This window comes from Microcebus murinus, chromosome 5, assembly GCF_040939455.1.
Source record: "Microcebus murinus isolate Inina chromosome 5, M.murinus_Inina_mat1.0, whole genome shotgun sequence".
NCBI classification, from domain to species: domain Eukaryota; kingdom Metazoa; phylum Chordata; class Mammalia; order Primates; family Cheirogaleidae; genus Microcebus; species Microcebus murinus.
In genome coordinates, this window is record NC_134108.1 from 67722809 (window position 1) to 67743483 (window position 20675).

The 20675-nt window shown below is 35.8% G+C and overlaps 1 protein-coding gene across 5 annotated transcripts in view; it reads right to left on the bottom strand.

Moving 5' to 3' along the window:
* Nucleotides 1-4771: 4771 nt before the first annotated feature.
* The window catches only part of ORC3 (origin recognition complex subunit 3), a 64287-nt gene continuing 48383 nt past the window's right edge, over nucleotides 4772-20675 (bottom strand). For 4 of the 5 annotated variants that reach the window (XM_012750892.2, XM_020287029.2, XM_012750889.2 and 1 more), the window contains 7 exons: nucleotides 16892-17025; nucleotides 13747-13826; nucleotides 12185-12285; nucleotides 8291-8432; nucleotides 6611-6727; nucleotides 5610-5689; nucleotides 4772-5132 (listed from right to left, as the gene is read on the bottom strand). In XM_012750892.2, the coding sequence (XP_012606346.2) occupies nucleotides 5027-5132; nucleotides 5610-5689; nucleotides 6611-6727; nucleotides 8291-8432; nucleotides 12185-12285; nucleotides 13747-13826; nucleotides 16892-17025 (760 nt within the window). In that variant the 3' untranslated portion in view covers nucleotides 4772-5026. The remainder of the gene's footprint in view (nucleotides 5133-5609; nucleotides 5690-6610; nucleotides 6728-8290; nucleotides 8433-12184; nucleotides 12286-13746; nucleotides 13827-16891; nucleotides 17026-20675) is intronic. The other variant, XM_012750891.2, reaches the window with a different exon arrangement.

Sequence of the window (20675 nt, forward strand, 5' to 3'; positions counted from 1 at the left end):
CCACAGCGCCCGGCCGAGTCAATCTTAAATGTAACCAGGACATATACATTTATAACTGGCCTAATTAATGGAAGAAAGAAAAAGTTTTTTTTCTTTTTAACTTTGGTAATTATATTTCACTAATTCTTTGTTTTAAACAAGCCTAAAAAGCGGTATAGGCCTTTTACAAGATCCCCAGATAATTTATGTGACCATTTATATTTGAGAAACATTGATATAGTACAGGGTGGCCATAAGGTGGATACTTCTGTCTGCTTTTAACAGTTTAGTGTACAGAGACTCTCAAACTCAGCACTATTGGCAATTTGGGCCAGTTCACTTTATGTTGTGGGGGCTGTTCCTATGTATTGCACATGTTAGCCATATCTCTGGGCCCTACCACTAGAGACCAATAACCCCACAAGATACCTGTATCAAGTTGTGATAACCAAATTGTCCCCAGACATTGTCAGATGTCCCTGAGAGACAAAACGGTGCTTAGCTGAGAACCACTGGTTTGGCAGAATAGCATTTTTAGGAAAATGCAAGCAGTAAGTTTAACTATGGAGGTATGGGAGTAGAGTGAGTATATACAAGTTTTAATCCTTAACAATAGCAAAGCCAAAACAATGAATGTTCTTTGTTAAATAACCATGTGAATTTTCACATAAATGTAAACTTGTAAGGATCTGGTTTAAAGGAAAATGAGTTCTGATAATCTGAATGGGGCTACAAGTAATAGGGTTTTAATTCTAGAGTCCCAATTCTGATCAAAAGTAAATTTTCTTCCACAGCCAAATTTCTGTGTATTACTTTACCAAAAAGTCTTAGCTTACTGACTGTAAGTACTGGGAAATAATTCCAGAAAAGAAATGTCTACAACTTCCTGGTTGATTACCAACCACACATGATTTCAACAGAAAGGTTATATTAGCTACCTAGGGATTCTGAATTGCCAAAGATGCCTGAAATTGCTTTTAATAAGTAAACATCTACAAAATTTAGTGTTAGTAGTCATCTTTTAGTAAAAGGCAGTTCTGATATTGTGCTGTACTTAGGCTATTGTATTGTGTAAATGTGTTCAGTAGATCTGATTAATAAATGCACATAGAATTCTTTGTAAGGAAAAATAAATGAGAAAAATACTGGAGGCTTAAAATGTCAAAGCTATCTTTAGGGTCATGTCAAGTTCTTTCATAGGCCAAAGAATATATAAAGCAGACACTGCATTAGCAATGTTACCTGGAGAGCTTTTAAAGATTCTCATTCTCCACCCCTAGTGGAGAACTGTTGGAATCTGTTTAATATGCTGCCTAGGTGATCCAAGCAGCCAGAATTGGAAATGATTCTTTGCCCCATTTGGGTTCTCTCTACTCCCGTACTTCAAAATTATAGTAATTGGTGTTAGTAAGTGAATATTTTGCAAGAGCACCCTGTTTACTCATGGACACAAGACTCCCACAATCTTCTGCTCCTGCATATAACATCACATAATGTATAGCTTTTCCAGGGTTAGTGTAAGTACACTTGCTTAGGTATTCTGAAGGATGATGCCTATTAGGCGTTGTCTTCAAAGTAAAATCACCAAAGGTTTCCACATTGCTAAATCCAATCTACAGTCTGTATTTGACCTTGGAACACTGTCTTCAGTTGGCTTGCAAGATACTACAGGTGTGACCCAAAAGCTCAACCTTGGGCTTCTTGCTGGTTCTTCTAATACTCATTTTGGTGAGTTTAATCATAAGGATATCAGATTATATTCACCTCCTTGGGTGATATCTCCACTTGGATATCTAATAAATATCTCAAAATTTATGTCTCAAACCAAACTCCTTGTTTCCTCTTGAATTCTTCCTTCCAGTCATTCCCAAATCACTTAAGGCAACATTGCTCTTCCAGTTTTTCAACCAAAAAGTCTTGGACTCTTCATGTCCTTCACCTAATCTTGGTTACACCTAAAATCTTAACATCTCTACTACTATTACCCTAGTCTAAGACATTATTGTGGCTGCCTGGATTATTTCAGTGATCTAACTGGCCTTTGTTTTGTCTCATTTGTGTCTCCATTCACCCATCCCATTCTACTCTCACAGCAACCACAGTATTCCTTTAAAGGTCTACGTCTTTACTTAGATGGCTTCCTACCTAAGTAAAAGTGAGAGACCTTAAAATGTTCTACAGAGCCCCAAATTATCTGCATTCCACCCTTCCTCATTCCCTTCCTTTGAATTTCTCTTGCTCTGCCTTATCCACACTGACTGCCTTTGCTGTTCCTCCAATGTAGCTTACCTACTTCTGCTTTAGGATCTTTGTTACTGCTATTCCTTACCTAGAATGCTCTTCTCCCACAAAACTTAATGGATAATTCTTTCATCACTTTTGAGTTTTTGCTCAAATGTCATTGCAATGAGCCCTGCTCTAACCACTCTGTTTAAAATTGCAGCCTGACATCCTGGTTCTCTTCACCCAGCTCTTTTTTTTTTTTTTCTGTAACATGTAATTTTCTGTTCTACCCCTGCTAGAATGCAATGAAGACAATGATCAAGCATCACAAGTGCCTAGAATAGTGCCTGACACATGGTACATGCTCAGTATTTTTGGATGAATTTCAAACTACTTCACGATTTTCAGATCAGTATTTTGTAAAAAGATTTAATAAATCAGAATGTTCCATTTGTAATGTATTTTGGTTAAAGTTTTCTAGGATTAATTGAGCTGACACTTCATAGGCTGGTTTAGGGTTTTGTGTTCCATTAATAGTTACCACAAAGAAGCTGCATGTATTAATTTTATAGCTCTTTTGGGTATTCACTATGAAAATAGGACAGTTTCTAACCTGCTACTCTCTCACCTAATCTTTAAATAGCTAGTGAAAAAAAATCAAAGTGGTTCAGTGCATGACATGCTTTTAGGTTCACCCAAGTGCCCAGCAAAAGAAAAATAAGGCATGGCTACATATTCTACTCAGTGAACCTGTGCCTCAGACAGATGTGAATCTGCTGGTCTGTGTGAGGCCAGTTCCTCTGTATCTTATAGAGTAATAAATATCTTGCTGTATGAGTGTTGTTTAAAGAAATAGTTTCTAAACACAGTTTTATCTGGTGCTCATGTGAATCATTTGGAAGCTGGAGGAAACCACATTACACATACTGATGGTGTTCTCATTACCACAGTATGAAGTTATTAGAAAACCTTCCTCTTGCCTCACTTAAATAGGCAATAGATGGAAAAATCCTTAAAATCATCTACACATTCTTTTCCTAGATAGTTATCAACCATTGTAAAAAAAAAAAAAGAAACATAGTTGGGGTACATTTGACTGAAGGAGAATGACTAGAGTACTGAGAAAAATCGAAATTGCTGTGAAGGTAAATCATGGAATCTCATTGACTTCACATAATAGAAACTTATTCTTTGATTATATTTATTTGGCAGAGACTTTGCTCTGCGCCCTCATTCAGGACCCCTGGGATGACAGAGGCTCTATCTTTAATACATGGATTCCATGGTGACAAAGCCTACATTTGTCTAGTTTATTTCTTATGATGGTGGTGTTTGTGTTTGCACTTAATAAATTTTCTGAATTTCAAGTTGACAGTCCTGTGTACATATGTACAGGTGTCTAAGTTCTGCTCAAAAAGAAATCCTGGCATCTTTTAGATGAACATGGTAAGACACTTAATGTACCTTAACTAATGCTACTGTGGTAATTATCTTTCTCAAAGCTCTTCAGGGCTAGATGCTTTCTTCTCTGACTTACAGTTAACTCTATCCTGGTACCTTGGGTTTCCCCTTCTTTTTAGCCTTGGCAACATTTTGACAATCTGTTTTGGGGATGTATTTTATCTAGCATTTTTATGTGTTTGAAGAAGGGAGTGAAGGGGGGAGCAACTATCCGTTAATGTCATCTCAGCCCACCATGTTGCCATAGGTCTAAGATATTCTTTATTCTAAACCCATATTAATACCTCCTTTTATTCTCTAGAATTGAGGTTTGGTTATACAGGTGGAGCATCCAAAATCTGAAACTTTTTAAGTGCTGACATGATGCTCAAAGGAAATCCTCATTGGAGCATTTGGGATTTGGGATGTTGAATGGGAGTATAATATAAATACTCCAAAAATCAAAAACACTTCTGGTCCCAAGCAATTCAAATAAGGTATATTCAACTTGTATGTTAAAATTGTCCTCAAAGTGCACATGCATGTGTGTGTGCACATGCACATGTGCCCATGCAAACACAGATATCCTCCTACAATTACATAGTTCTAAGGTTTGCAAACCAAAACAGTTTTACATGAGTTTTTTTCTGAACATGAACTTTCCTCCCCAACTACTATTTACATGGTAATTTTGGTATGTTAGTGAGTAGTTTAAATATAAGTTCCAGAATTCTCTTAGGAATAGAACATTAAATAATGAACTTTAGGTATCTTTGTTTCATTAGGTCTTGATGAGTTCTTGCCATGGCATCTGGGCCTTACTTTCCTCATCTGGGTTTTATAAGTTTGGGATGAGACTTACAGAGGCCTAACTGGCTCTAAGACTCCATGATGGGTCATCTATAAATGGAATATTTACTGCTATAAAGCCTAACAACTTGGGACCTTCTTTAAAGTTGTAAGACTAAAGGAAATGGGAAGGCAGAGGCAGTTTTAGAACCTGTGTAGTCACCAGGAGAAACGAACCTGTAGAATATTCATATTAGTTATTGTATAATACACTAAAATGAGGAATGTCAGTGCAAGAAATTGGGGGAGGAAGAATGAGTACTACTAAACCAACTGCAAATAATTTATACTCCTAGATAAAGGAATTTATTACATTTATACACTGTATGTTCAAGAATGACTAACATTGACTTTGTGAAAAGTACAGCAATAATGTGTGAGAGGTTTTAGTTATACTGTAGGTATGTTAGATTCTAAAGTACTCCAAAGGTGTTTTGATATACACCTGTTTGAAGTTAGCATACTTTCTTGTTAAACATCACATGGGGATTATACATTTCTCTTCTCAGGAAAATAGTCTCCTCTAGTGGTATTTCTAGCAGCCTCCCCATGTTAGCCTTGCCACATGGTCAGTCTTCTGTTTGGTAGGTTTTATAAATCCTAAAAGTTCTAGTTCAGAAACAGCTCTAATAAACCGAGCACTGGAGGCTTTAGCTAAGGAAATTGGGCATGCTGTATTTTTGACTAAACTAAACTATAACCCTTACTGGAAAACATCAAATGTAATCAGAATCCACTGTCAATAAGACATAAATGGAAAGTACTTAACACTTACCTAAATCTAATTTTTCACATAGTATCAAAATCGCTCCCTGCCTCCACCTCTAAAAGTACATTAGAAAAATAGAGAATTCAATAATGATACTTTTTCATTTTTGATAAATTTTAAAAGACAATCTTGATATAAATTTGAGACCAAATATTTTAGGCTTGGTCTCATTTTAGATTCAATTCAAAATAAAGATTTAGGAATACAGAATCAGTCATTCTGGCATAGTATGGTTAATACTGACAAATAATAAGGTGGTTTGGGGCACATCTTTATAAATCTCTAATGTAGATATGAAGAAACTAAACTTACATTCTATGTGTACCTAGAAATGGTTTTAAAAGGATACTGGATAATTTCATTCATTTCTTCTGAGACTGCAGAATTTGCATCCATTTTTTCAGCAGCTGTCACAACTGTTGCAAAAGCCTTTTGAATAGATAAGACAGAAGAAATAAAAATCTTTACAGCTGCCAAACATTTTTACCATATTTCCTTTGATGGTTCTGTAATTAGACCAGGTCTGACAGGACTGCTGCTGCTGCTAACTGGCACATTTTTTTTTTTTTTTGATTCTTAAAACTATACTGATGATCACTTTAATTACACATTAAAATGTAACGTAATGGTTCCTGAATAATCTTGTTTCAGAGAACTAAGAAGTATGCAGAGAAAAACAAGAAACAAAGTGAAAGTTAAAAGGTAAAGAAAGCCTGATATCTTCTACTTCTAACTTTATCCCAGGAAGATGCCTGTTTTTTGTTTGTTTTTTGTAAGGAGCCAATTATAGATATGTTTTAATGGTGACAAGGTATCTGTAAGGCCTTAGACAGAGGTAAGATCTTTGTAATACTATTCTGAGGAGGGAAGGAATAGAGTTGTTTATTTTAAAGAATAACAGTTGTCCATGGCTTTGCCTTTGCCAAGTATTCCTTGTACTTCCTGATTCCTAAATCTGTTGTGTAGTCATTCCAATATTTTTTCTTTTATGCAAGATAGGAAATGCTAGTGAATATTTGTGGAATAAAAGAACTGACCTAAATTGTTTAGTTTCTGCTTAATGCTGAGTATCGGGTTAGATCACATACTTATTTTGACCTGGCATGAACACAGAATTGGCTTGGTTGTGGAATGCAGGATCAGCGAGCAGGGGATTGGGAGTGGGGATTGTTGAGCTACTATTTCCTAAGTACCTTTTGAAGTTTGAGGCAATTTATGCTTTCTAAACAAAAGATAAGGCATTAAAAAATAAAAGATGAGCTCCAAAGCACTAAAAGATAAAAATATTCCAGGAAAGTTGTCATGAATGGTTGGACAAATATACAGCTTGCTCTTTTCCCCTTGACCTACCTCTGACCAGTCCACAAGGTTGATTAGCCTGCTACACTCTAGGTGCAGTTTATATGCTATGCAGATGTCTGGGGCAGTATTTGGAATGCAGCCTTCTTCACTTTTCAGTGCTTCATTCTAAAAAAAGAGCATAAACCAAGATGACTACGTTTAGAAATAATTACAACAAAATAAGACATTAATGAACCTCCTAACCTAAATTTAGTAAACTAGTAAATGGAATCTTTTGGTTTCCTTTAGTAGTGAGTGAGTCTACTCTTTAATAGTTAGCCAGTGCTTGTTTAGGTTTGGGTCCTAGTCATAATCTTTCTAGTTCCTACTTATTAGACAAATATTCCCTGGTCAGAAGACAAGCATATTTTTCATTTTATTAATATCTGAGACCCTAATGGATTTTACTGCCATAAAAAGTTCATGGAATTCTTTGGGAATATTCAATAAATTGGTACTTCTAACATTTGTAATTAGCTGAATTCTAGCAATTACTATGTTAGTAAATACCAACATACTACTACCAGGGATGTAAGTTATCTTTCAAAGACAATACTGTGCTGTTAACACTACAGATCTTAAGCCCCAGAGGAACCATCAGTGTTTTTTCAACTTATTCGAAATCCATGGTTTTTATTGAGAAACACAAAATCTCAGACACCCCACCCTGGATAATATAATATATCCCCCTCCCAAAGATGGCTGAAATCACATCAGTTCTCTTCTGTGACCTACTAGCCAGGAACACAAGATTTTTATAAAGAGTTTTAACTTGTGGTTTATATATTAAAAATAATTGATATTTTTTGTTCTTCTAATATGAAATTATTCAAGCTTTCTACTATCAATGTCATTGAAAACCATTGACTTATATCTTCCTTCTCAGTGTATTCTCTTTGCAATACTTGGCATATCTGTGTGCCATTTTGCAAGAGGAAACCAGTATGTTGGGATGTTCTTCATAGGCTTTCTGGAGTCACTTCTTAAGTATCTTTTGTGGCAAGATTTCTAGGTACTTAACTGAGTTGATAACTTACAACTCTTTTACATATATATATTTATAGCTTTTACCTGGTTATAAGAAAGCTAGTTTTTAAAATTGTGAACTGTCTTCAACTCTATTGTTTAAAGAACTTCAAGGAACTGGTAACTGTGTCTGAATTTTAGACAAGTGGCTCTGCTGTGGTGTGTTGCCACAGGAGTTTTAGCAGCAGATTGTTGGCCATCCTCTACACCCAGCTCTGCAGATATAAGAATATATCTTTCTTTGTTTTAAAATCTAAGATGAAATCCCAAAGTATTTCTTTCTTTTGCCCACTAGAAAAAATCATTTGGTTCTTCAAGTAATTTCATTAGGCCATATTGTTTGATCCGTATCTGCTGCTATGTCTGTAGGAAACATTTCCTTTATTTTCATTAAGAGTAGTAGCATTATACTCTCAAGTCTTAATGCCTATGAAGGGCAGTTTACAAATGGTCAAAATTTGGCAGCATCAGTTGACTACTGATCAGTATCTTTACTGTGTAAGAAATTCCCTCCAAAGTCTAAAGAACTTTTAAAAATATATGAGAGGTGTAACCCTGAGCTGCCAACTCTCTATTAAAATAGAACGACAAATTTACAATATTTCTCGACAATGAAGCCCGGAGCCTGAGCTAAACTGTAAGGGAACTGAATCTGCTTCTCACCTTTAGATAATAATAAGGATTGTTGAGTGCAGTGTGGAGGGCAATTCGTGGAGCAGCATTTAAGTGCTCACGAAGGGCGTGGGCAGCACTGAAGTACACCACCTCGTGGAGAGGCTGTGTCTCAGGAGGCAGAAGGTACTCTCTGAAACAGCCAAAGTCAGATATCAGCATTTAGATAAGCACAAGTTTATTTTCAATTTAACATTCTGTCAATCCTCTATAGAGGACTAACCAATTTACTTAAAAATCAACAATAACCAAAACCAAATGAAACAAAACCTAAATATCAGATGTAGAACAGTTTCACTCAGAATTGCACCTCTTCCATACAATTTTAAAACTTCCTCCAGACTCTTTACAAGAAACTATGTATTTCAGTTTTGAGTTTAGGAACAAATGTACATAATTTACATTTCTGCTCAAACATCTTTAAGGTAGAATTTCTTAAAGTATTAATGGATTTCTTAAAGTAAATTATTTAGAGAACAGATATTCACATTCTCTACCACAGCAAACATTTAACTCTTGGAAGTGTTAAACACGATCCTCAGGCCTGGAATTAAGAGTTTAGGAAATTCTTTTTGTCAAAGAAAATGTTTTAGTTGATACTTTTCATGGAAATGATACCTCAAAAGATTTTTATACATGAGAATTACTTTTTACTTTAGAAAAAAGAAAAGACTAAATTTTAGTTCTTCAGAGTATTGAAAAATAAATTATTCATCCATAGAATTTCAATTATTAAAAAAATTCACCATAACTTTGGATTCTTTTTTCCTCTATGAGCTAGATGACAAAACAATTTTAATGAAATACAAACTTAAAAAATAAGGCACAAAAAAGTTCAGTTTCAATCAGCTGATCTGTGCCACGACAGCGACGTGGTTCTTGGGTGGCCTGGAGGATAGCAAATTGGAACTGAGAAGCTTTGGCACAGGAACTCAAAGACAAGAGTAATAAGTCACTAAGTGGATTAAAGTATATAGTTAACGCACATGCCTTCATAAAGAAGATTTCTGGGGCTTAGTCCAGTCCTGAGCTTAACGTATTTTGGCCACATGACAGATTGTGTCAGCTTCTTTTCCCACCAATGTGGGCAGAGCAAAGCAGTTACTTCAGCCTAGCCATGGAGGACATTATCCTTTTTTTCTGGGTGTCCTGACTTTTTTCTCCTCTTTCTGGAGAGAATAGCACTGCCTAGAAAATCCCCCTACACCTGCTCTGCCCTGGTGTGGTCAGTGGCTTTGAAGAAAAGAGGAAGAAAAAAGGGTATTCAACATGCATATGACTCTTCACCATCTTCTTCCTCCTCTGTGTCAGGAGCTCCTGACCCCTTGCTCATTCTACTTCTAAATGCTCTTCCCTTCACCTGGAACAAAACTTATTTGCCAAGAGTGTATGATTTTGCCTACCCCTCACTAAGAATGAGAATTCTGTGCTTCCAGTACTGCTAACATCTTTATTACTCAAGATTGAGTTAACTTAGCTGCAGCCTCAGGGAATGGTTTCTGCGATGCTGAGTGCCTTCCTGGATGGCTGGCTATCAATTTGTGATTTCTGACCATAAACTCTTCCTGCACTAACCTCATACAATTACTCTCCAATCATTACACATGGCTGTCATTAAAAGATCTTACTGAAGTCCCTGCTATGTAATAAAGATTGGAAATCTAACAAGGCAGCCAGATAGTCATTATCAGAAATTCAAGCTAGCACCTCACATTTGTACTATTCACCTATTTTAACATTTTTACATTTAATGTTAAGAAATTTAGGAAACTCCCAGGTAAAAGGCCTTTTGGGATATCCTCAAAGAACCTCCATCAGAGGCAAAATAAAACATTTGACTTTATTTTGTTTCCACTGGGCTACAACAGTTGAACAACAACAGTGACAAAACAACATCATACATTAGAATTTTTGTGTGACTATAGACTTAGACATTGGCATAGAAATATACTTCTGCAACTTATTTGCTGTGAGAAGAAATAAGCAATGAGCCTGGCAATAAAGCACTGCATTATGCTCATTTTGGATTCGGTTCAGAGTTTATAAATAAATGATAATTCTTCCCCAAAGAGGTGGTTCTAAAGGAATGGGTAGAATTAGTATCAACAAGGGCTACAAAGTTGAAGTTTGATTTTGGTGTAAATGGTAACTTACAAAGTGGCAATTTATTCTCAGCTCTCAAGATTTGGCAATTTATTCTTACCCATTAGTATTTTTGCTGAAGCTGCTCATGGTATACTATGAACCCTGCCTCAAGTCTACTGCTTACATTTATCTTTAAAGGATATCTTTTCTCCATAATGTCAAGCTCTGTCTGTACGTCTGTGATGTGGTCTTCAGAGGGGCTGTGTGGAGAAATGGAGAGGGCCTTTTGACAGATATCAAGAGTCTGGGACTGTGTGACCTTGCACAAGTCATAGCCTCCTCTCTGGGCTTCAGCTGCCACAGGACTGACTCCTCAGGTTCCTTTTAGCTCTAACATGCTACAGTCCTAATCTCTTCTCTCCTGGGATAGACAATCGTGGTGAAGATAGTAAATCCTAGTAAGGAAGAGTTTGTGATTTTACCACACAACACACTTCAATCATGCTCAGCATTTTTGATCATCACTCAGAAACATAAAAAGTCAGACATAGTAGGTCAAAGATCATGAAAGGGTAGTGTGGTTTCAGAGCCTTTTGTCTGGGATTTGTAGGAACTCAGGAACCTGATGATTGGCCTATAAATGATGCCAAATTACACTGCAAAATTATTTTTAGTGACGACAATGTTCACTGCATGGTGGAAGGGGAAAAGTCAGTATAGCCTGAGGCTAGAACCTACAAGAACAGAAAGCCTGATAGGGCAAGCTTAACAGTCTGAGTTCTAAAATGTAATTTTTAACTAGTAGGTCAGTTCAACATTGCAGTGCATCATTTTGTTATGACACATTTCTTTCTCTTTAACAGTCTTTTTGCCACACTTGGTTGATTATTTTGGACCTCTTTCATGGCATTAGTAATTTCTCCCCAATGAGTAGGAACAATGACTCTGCCCCCACATTGTTCTGGAAAATGGAACTTTTGACTTTTAGGAAGGATATGTAATTTATCAGAAAACCACTCTTTGTCTTTAATAACCAAGCTACTATTTTTTCAGTACTTTATTCTATTCAGTGCATAGCCTGCTGTTGGGTTTGAATTGTCATTAAAAAATAGAATAAATAATAACCATTTTTTTCTACTTTTTAATTATTAAGTCATTTTCTTTTGTACACTTCTCGTTTTTTTCTGTAGCATGTCCTAACTTCCTGAAAAGTATCTTAGGTAGGTGATTTTACACAGCTACATAAAGTTGGCTTTTGGGAAATGCATGAATCAGAATAATTGTGTTTCTCAAAAAGGAATCATCTTAAAATACAGGTTGGACTGGTAGACTTCTACATTTACTTAGTACATGTCTCAAGGTTAATTTAGTGCTGATAACAAGTTGCACTGGTACTCTTTAGCATTAGAAGCTCTTTATTCAGGCTAAAATAGAGCAGCATGGCTACTCTGCTCTGTTTTCTGACATTTACTCCTAGGAAAGACAGTGCAATGCAAATACTTTGTTATTAGAAAGAGGAAAAACATACACTTTCTGTCTCCTTGTTTCTCACCACCTGGCCTAATGAACTAGATCAAATTTAAGCCTGTGTTCCTGAACTGATAGGAAAAGAATAAACTAAGTCACTTGATTAGACTTCTTAATAAGGATAGAAAAAGAAAACAAATTTCAGTTCAAGGCTGGATGGAGAGACCTGAAAAGCAGAAAGCCTAAATTAGAAGAAAATGTTCTGGATTGGCTATGGACAGGTATTATTACACCAGAATTATTTGGAAAATAGCATGATTTTTTTAGACTCACCTTACTAGATAGTCAATGAAGTTCACAACTTTTTCTCTGAGTACTTCAAACTTGGTTTGCTTCTTACTTGTTCTTCTTAACTCCTTCATTTCCAATAAAGACTGTGGATAAAAGAATATACCTTTTCTGGTGGTTCTGAGATAGAAACCCCTTCAGAGGGAGCTCTTTTCTCAGGTAGAGGTGCTCAAGCGATCCTCCTGCCTCAGTCTCCCAAGTAGCTGGGATTACAGGCATGTGCCACCATGCCCAGCTATTCTTTTTTTTTTTTTTTTTTTTTTTTTAACTTTTTTTTGTAGAGATGGGGTCTCTATAAAAAATGTTGCCCCGGCTGGTTTCAAACTCTTAGCTTCAAGAGATCCTCCCACCTCAGCCTCCCAATGTCCTAGGATTGTAAGCATGAGTCATGCTTGGCTTATTTTTTTAAGGTCTGGCAAGAATCTCTCCTCCCAGATGTTTTGCTTTATAATATATATCAAGTAAATTTTCAGGGAAACAGGAAAGGACAGTTTACTTCCTTACTAAGTTATATAGTAAGTAGAGTGCTCACTATTCACATTCATTAATTCATTTAAGAAAAGGACTTAGAAGAAGGAGAAAAAAAACCTTGCCTTTTTGTCATACTAACACAATAGAGTCCATGTGTTTTGTTTTGTGATTGAAATTTTACTCTACATTTATCACAACTTGGTATCACAGTACAAAGACAGTTCTTTACTTTGACAATCAAGATACTAAAGTTAGAACTATCTGAAAAAGAATAAAATGGACATAATGTGGCTGAAGTTCTGCTCTATACTATGAATATTCATTAAAAAAATCAAGAAAAGCAACTCAGGCCGGGCGTGGTGGCTCACGCCTGTAATCCTAGCTCTCTGGGAGGCCGAGACGGGCGGATTGCTCAAGGTCAGGAGTTCGAAACCAGCCTGAGCAAGAGCGAGACCCTGTCTCTATTATAAATAGAAAGAAATTAATTGGCCAACTAATATATATGTAGAAAAAATTAGCCGGGCATGGTGGCGCATGCCTGTAGTCCCAGCTACTCGGGAGGCTGAGGCAGGAGGATCGCTTGAGCCCAGGAGTTTGAGGTTGCTGTGAGCTAGGCTGACGCCACGGCACTCACTCTAGCCTGGGCAACAAGTGAGACTCTGTCTCAAAAAAAAAAAAAAAAAAAGGAAAGCAACTCAAACTAATGAGTTAGGCTTTTCTGAATCTAAGTTTGATCAAACGAAAATAAATACATCAGATAAATAATCAGATTCTTTTTTTTGCAACCATGTTCTCATTTTCCCTTACTGCTAGTAAATTATATTTCTCTCTCTGAGCCTATAGGAAGAGTTTCCACCTATGTTGGCTCATAGATTCCAGACCGCATATATTGAGAGTGAAGATGGCAGTGAGATAAACAGGATGTTCAATTCATAAGTGAGTTACAAAGTGTGCTTCGTTCCTGGTTGTGATTTAAAAATGAAAATAAAAACATCCAGGCAGAGCTAATCTAGAGCACAAACTGAAAAAAGGGAGTGTCACAGGATGTAGCTGGAAGGAAAAGAAAGTGACCTGACCTTCTGAAGATGGTAGAGGTCTGTCTTTTGAAGCCCCTTTTGCTGTGATCCAGAAGCATCTTCTTCCTCTTTGGCATCTGCTTTTAAAATAAAACCAATATACAGCAATTTGGGTAAATCTAAGTCGAGAGAACCAACATTACTATTAATCCAAAAGGAAGTAAAGTTTCACCTATTTTTTTTTTAATGTGGCAAGGGATCAAGGTTCCATCAGATAAATGATTTCTTCTGGGTTCTGAAGATCAATAAATTTACATAACTTATCCTGTAGTGAGGTCTTTAAAAAAACAGCTACTGAATTTTAAAAGTGTTAGCACAATGAAAAAAAGATACAATCAAATAAAAACCCCACAAACCATCAAAAGCCTCAAATATGTGTGCTTTTTAAAATGGCTTTTTAAAAAACCATACAAACTTAAATTATTTTCCTTTGATTATGCCAAGATTGTAAACAATACTATCTACACCCTAGCAAACCTGGTCTTGATCTTTCAATTAACTATTTTTGACACAACATTATTTGAGTATGAAAGGGTAGTGTGGAAAAATTTTGAAATAATCAACTAAAATATAAAGTATATCACAGTTTTTTAGCAAAGGAAATAGAAAACCATAACTGGTAAAATGTATAGCTGTGCTTCTAGAGAGCATGAAGCACATGTTCATACACTCTTCCAAATGCAGAGTGGGTTTTAGGAACTTGACACTCACATGGTTTGTTTGACCTAAATCTATGACAGGAGGATGTATCTGGAGAATATGGGTTGTTCTGAAAGATTTTTTTTTTTTTTTTTTTGAGACAGAGTCTCACTTTTGTTGCCCTGGCTAGAGTGAGTGGCGTGGCGTCAGCCTAGCTCACAGCAACCTCAAACTCCTGGGCTCAAGCGATCCTCCTGCCTCAGCCTCCCGAGTAGCTGGGACTACAGGCATGCACCACCATGCCCGGCTAATTTTTTGAATATATATTTTTAGTTGGTCAATTAATTTCTTTCTATTTTGTAGTAGAGACGGGGTCTCGCTCAGGATGGTTTCGAACTCCCAACCTCGAGCAATCCGCCCGCCTCGGCCTCCCAGAGTGCTAGGATTACAGGCGTGAGCCACCGCGCCCGGCCCTGAAAGATTTTATATTTCTTTTTAGCTATGGATAATTCCTGGTTCAAGAAAAACATAACTTAAGATTAAAATATCTCCTAAATTCTTTGTCCCATTTCATGAACATGTAGCAGAGTCTTAGAAACAAATCTAATATGACATTGGGCCCTACTTAATGCTTTCCAACCGTAATTTTAAGCCCACGCTATAATACGTAGTAACTGCTGAGGAATCAGAGATGGGATATAGTCAGATATTTCTATTTATCCAATGTGGGGAGTTTTAATTTCACTATATTATTAATAATGAGTCATTTTTGGAAATCAAGAAATACAAATATTTCTTTAGGACAGCAGTTTTACTTTAATTTGTAAAATTCTTTATTCTTTAGGCTGTTAAATCATCTTAATCTCAAACCTTCCCATTTCAAAAAGCTGCATTCCTTTATTTACTGCTAGCATATCACAGAATTTGTTCACTAGATGTTATATGAACTCTAATTAAAACGATTATATCTGCAGTTTCTTTTTACAGAAATCCCCATGAGTCTAATTTTGTAAAAGATTGGAATTTACCTTATTTATCTTCTGTTCTTCTAAGCATTTTACACCTATTTATGTACTTAAAAGTGGCCCCTCACTGGTCCAGCGACCACAATTAGGGGACAATTAAATTGTGAATCAGTGAGAAAAAAACAATGAGCTGGTGGCTAAGAGTTTAGTCCAGGTCCTGCCACTAGCTTGCTGTGCAATCCCCATCAAGTTACTTTCTCTTCCTGGACTTTAGTTCCTGGTTGTAGCTGGACTCAATGATCTCAAAAATACTAACTTCCAGCACTTTAAGGTTTTTATGTTTTGAAAGTGGTTCAGCTCATTCTGTAGTGGCAAAAGTGCAATGCCCACACATCACCTGGAGGGAAACCTCTTAGTGCTGTGGAGAACTTCCTCATTCTGGCTGCTCATGCTACTCCAGTCAGGCAAACTTTCTCCTTTGTCTTCCATGACTGAGCACTCATCAGGTGCCCTGCATTACAGCTATGGAGAGATATGGGGGGATTTCTACAAAAGCAGTTTCCTAAATTCAAGGGATTTTTAAGACAAAGGAACATTTGCCAAACATAGAAAGGATTAAAATGAACATTGCAAACAAGATATTCTCACCAGGCCATGTCCTATTCTGTGTGCTTATATATGAAGGTGCCTCTTTCCCTAAAAATCCATTAAAAATTTCCGTAAACTGGAAAAAAGTAAAAGGTACACACCAATTTTTTGTTTTTATTCTACCAAAAGAATACTATACTTTGGCACTAGAAACAGAGCAAGAGCCCATGAACAGTTAATAATATCAATCTCTGGTGCCCCAGTAGAACAAAGAAGTCCTGGTGCCTTAGGAAACAGAACATGGCTACCTAAATACAATCAGGCACCCCAGGCATTCAGTAAATATAAATGATCATGTGGAAGTCATGCAAAATGAAAGAAACTATAAGCCTCCAACACTGAGGAGCGCCAGGCTGCCTCAGTTAATTTAGAACTGAAAGATTCAAGCTTTTGTAAATCCGATTAAAACAAGCCTCATGCATATTTTGGTAATCAGCATACCAATGAGCCTCACTGCTGTGAAAGCAGTTCATAACTATTAATTTTTCAGGCTTACAAATGATTTATGCAGTGTTTTTGAAATCTATAAAGAACTTGATGAAATGCTTAAGACAAAAAACCTCTAAAAGGAGTCCTTAATTATGATGCCCTGCTACTTTCTCCAATCTTTTTTATTTTATTTTCTTGCCTGTTTTTAGACAAATCCTCCAAACTGTCCATCTGGATAAAGAATTTGTTTTACTGCCCATTTGATGCTCTTCATTGTTTAAACCAAATCTAGAAAAGAAACATTTAGCCTTATTAAGATGTGATATTCTAAGGCGTAGTATACTGACTGATCATGAACTACTTTATTTCTCATCACTTAGCACATAAGAAGGTGGGGTTTTCCATTTCATTTTAGTTAAATGACTGTCATAGCCAGTAGAATTAGCAGGATATTATACTCTCACCATCGAGGCTCTGAAACTGGGCCAGGAACTCTTCTATTCTCTTTGCTATGCTGCCAAGGTGCTTTTCAGAAGACGACTTAAAAATGTTGAAGCAATTCTGAAGTGTCGTCATCAGTTCATCTTTTGCCAACATTCTAGAACATAATCAGTGACAGGATATGTAATATAACTAGAATATTAACATATTTAAAAACATTTTCTACATATTAAATGTTTCTGCTCAGAAAATGATATAAAGTCTTCACTAATAGCTACCAGTGCTTTTTTGAGATTTTCATCAATATATGTGATATTCAGAAGTTTTCCTGAAGGGTTCTAATGATAGAGCTTAGCTTAGAAAATTTACAAAAATCTAGGTTTATAGCCTGCCTCTGACACTTAGTATGTTTGTAAAATAGAACAAGTTTACTATACATCTCTGATTCTTGGTTTCCTTGTCTACAAAATAAAAATAATAACTCACATATTTCGCCATATGGAGATTTAAAAATTAAATGTGAAGATGTGAAAAATCTAGCACAATGCTTACCACACAATGGACACTTAATGACAGTTTCCCTTTATTTTGATCTAAACATACATGAGACAAGAAGTGTCTACAAAAGATATGACATTAGGCTGGGCGTGGTGGCTCACGCTTGTAATCCTAGCACTCTGGGAGGCCGAGGCGGGCGGATTGCTCAAGGTCAGGAGTTCAAAACCAGCCTGAGCAAGACCCTGTCTCTACTATAAAAATAGAAAGAAATTAATTGGCCAACTGATATATATATAAAATTAGCCGGGCATGGTGGCGCGTGCCTGTAGTCCCAGCTACTTGGGAGGCTGAGGCAGTAGGATTGCTTGAGCCCAGGAGTTTGAGGTTGCTGTGAGCTAGGCTGACGCCACGGCACTCACTCTAGCCTGGGCAACAAGCGAGACTCTGTCTCAAAAAAAAAACCAAAAACAAACAAACAAACAAACAAAAAAGATATGACATTAATGTTAAATGCAACTTTGTTTGAAAGGACCAAAAATGCAAGTGTTACAGTCATTTCTTTAATTATCACCACAGAAACTATGCTTTATATGTCCTATGGGCTTTATAAACATTAGTCATTAAACCACTGAACTTTAAACAAGATAGGCAATTCTGCTTGTTATTTATAGTCAGAGTGGTTGAGTAACTCATTCAAGGCCATAGAGAAAATCATTGTTAGAAATAGGGAGAGAACAAAGATACTCTAAAATTAGGTTCCTGTTCTCAGAGTTTTATCGGATCTCTCCACTAAGATCGCAGTCAGTAACAGCATCAAAAGGAATTGTATCAATATTAGTAATTATCAAGTGGTAACATTACACAGGTACAAATTATTCTCAGCAAATGGATCTAAATCATTAAAACTACAATGATAAAAAGTTCTAATGTTAACCATAAATAAATAATCAGACAAATCCAGAGTGTGGGCCATTCTGCAAGACAATTAACTTATGTTTGACTTTTTTCATAACAAAAAATTTGGGAGAAATACTGGTATTATTAAGTTAGGAAAAAGAGATTCAAACATAAGTAGACTATGTCTATTGAGAAATTTAACTGGTTATTTCATGCACAATTTAAATCTGAACCAAAAAAAAAAGCATACAACCACTAAATATAGAAACTGAGTAGGGAGAGACAGTAAATTTTTCTGCAGTTTTAAGAAAAAGTATAAAAGCTCTCTTCTTTCTCAATAATTATCTAAAGTGTAATCTTTATCTGTGAATGAAAGGCAGCTAGTAGGTCAAAGAAAAATAAGCCAAGACCTTTCATTCTTGATTCTGTTTGAAATTTAAAATTTCTGATCGTCTATTGCCCAGATGGAGTAGTTAACTCAGTCGCAATCTGTTATACCTAATCTTTAGGCCTACTCAAGTAGACAAGATCAGTATTTCCACTGTCTAAGGAATCACACCAGCACTGGACTGCTTGGAGGGGAGAAGAGGTTGAGTGAGGTAATACTGGTGGGAGGTCTAACCCACATTAGCAGCACACTGAGGATTTGCTTCCCAGGCTATAGGCAGCCACTTCTCTTATCCATTTTGAGCTCCAAATAATTGAATATCGAAGAAAGCCAAGCCTAGCCTAGCCTATTATTCATCTTCACAATGCCAAAAAAGGCATTATTTCATATAATTTTGAAATCGAACTTTATTAGACATAACTTTTAATGTGGCATTTGATTGGAGGAAGTAGATCTTTCACTCAGATAAAAACTTCTAGGGATTCAGATATTATTATTCTTCTTATTTTTAGCCAAAGATTAGGTTTTTATTGTTTCTAGAGTAGAAAAAGATCTTGCACTTTCCCAATAGCTCTCTGGTTTAATGTAAAACAATAAGACTTGAGGTAAGTCTGATTAGAAATAATAATTTAACCAAATCAATAAAGTCATTAACTAAAATTTTTTTCAGTAAAATTACACACACACAGAATCAATGATGCTTATTATCATCACCAATTACTCAACATCATCCTGGAGTCTTGTTGCTATAGTAAGTTAAGAAAAAGAAGCAAGTCGTATAAACACTAGAAAGGAGGATGAAATTTATTATTTGCATATGATATGACTGTAAAGTCAGAAAACCTAAGAATGGTAAATTAATTAGAGTATAAAAGGGTGAGTGAATATAAGTTAAATATACATGAATGTGTGATAAACAACCATTCACATGTAATCAATACCTTATATTAAACTCTGTAATAGGAAAAAAGCATATTCTAAATGGTAATAAAAACTACAGAATACACAGCAATACATTTTTATAACACAAATTTAAGATTTATATAAAAAAGAAAGCCCTGAATAAATGAACAGACATTTTAAGTTTTAATAATATTGTAAAGATACAATTCACTCCAAATTTATCTATACTTTTAGTACTATTTGAAACAAAATTCCAGTGGGTATATTTAAAAACCCAATAAAGTTATTCTAAAATGTATCTATAATAATAATTATTCTGTAAAAAAGGAACAATGTGTGTATACTTGTGTTACTATGTCAAAAGGTATAAGCTACAGTGATTAAAATCAGATGGTGCATAGATGGGAATAGACAGATCAACAGAACAGAATAAGAGTCCAGAAAGAGATCAAGGTATACATGGGAGTTTGTTATGTGACAGAGGTAGCATTTCCAATCAGTGGAGAAAAGACCTTAGGTAACAGAATTAACTCTTTTAAAAAAAAAATTAGATCACCACCTCACATTTTACACAAAAATACATTTCAGATAGAATAAAAATGTGAGCATGGTATGGCAGCAGAGGAAAGAACTAGGTCATCAATCATAAAATACTAAAATAAAACAAGGAAAGATATTTAAGCCTAATAATATACATCATCAGCAAAAGTATGCGAAACACACATGCATATATATATTATTGGTGTGAGTGTACACTATACAACAGTATTTATATTTTAGACTCAGAAAGTTTACATTTATGTGTTTATTTTGTGGAAATAACTGTACAAATGTGCAAACACATACTAATGCTCATGATTATTTTTTGTAATAGGGAAGAATTAGAAACAACCTAAATGTATATTGAATAAGGGATGTTATATAATGATGATGAACAATGAGGCAGGGCAATATGTAACATTTATATGTACATCCATATACATATATATATCAAGTGTCATTTGAAACAACACTTAAGCTGGGATTCGAACCTAGACAGTCTAGCTTGGCATCTGTGTTCTTACTGATTGACCATGCTATACTGCATCTCAAAACACGGCATTCATGGTGCAAAACAAAAT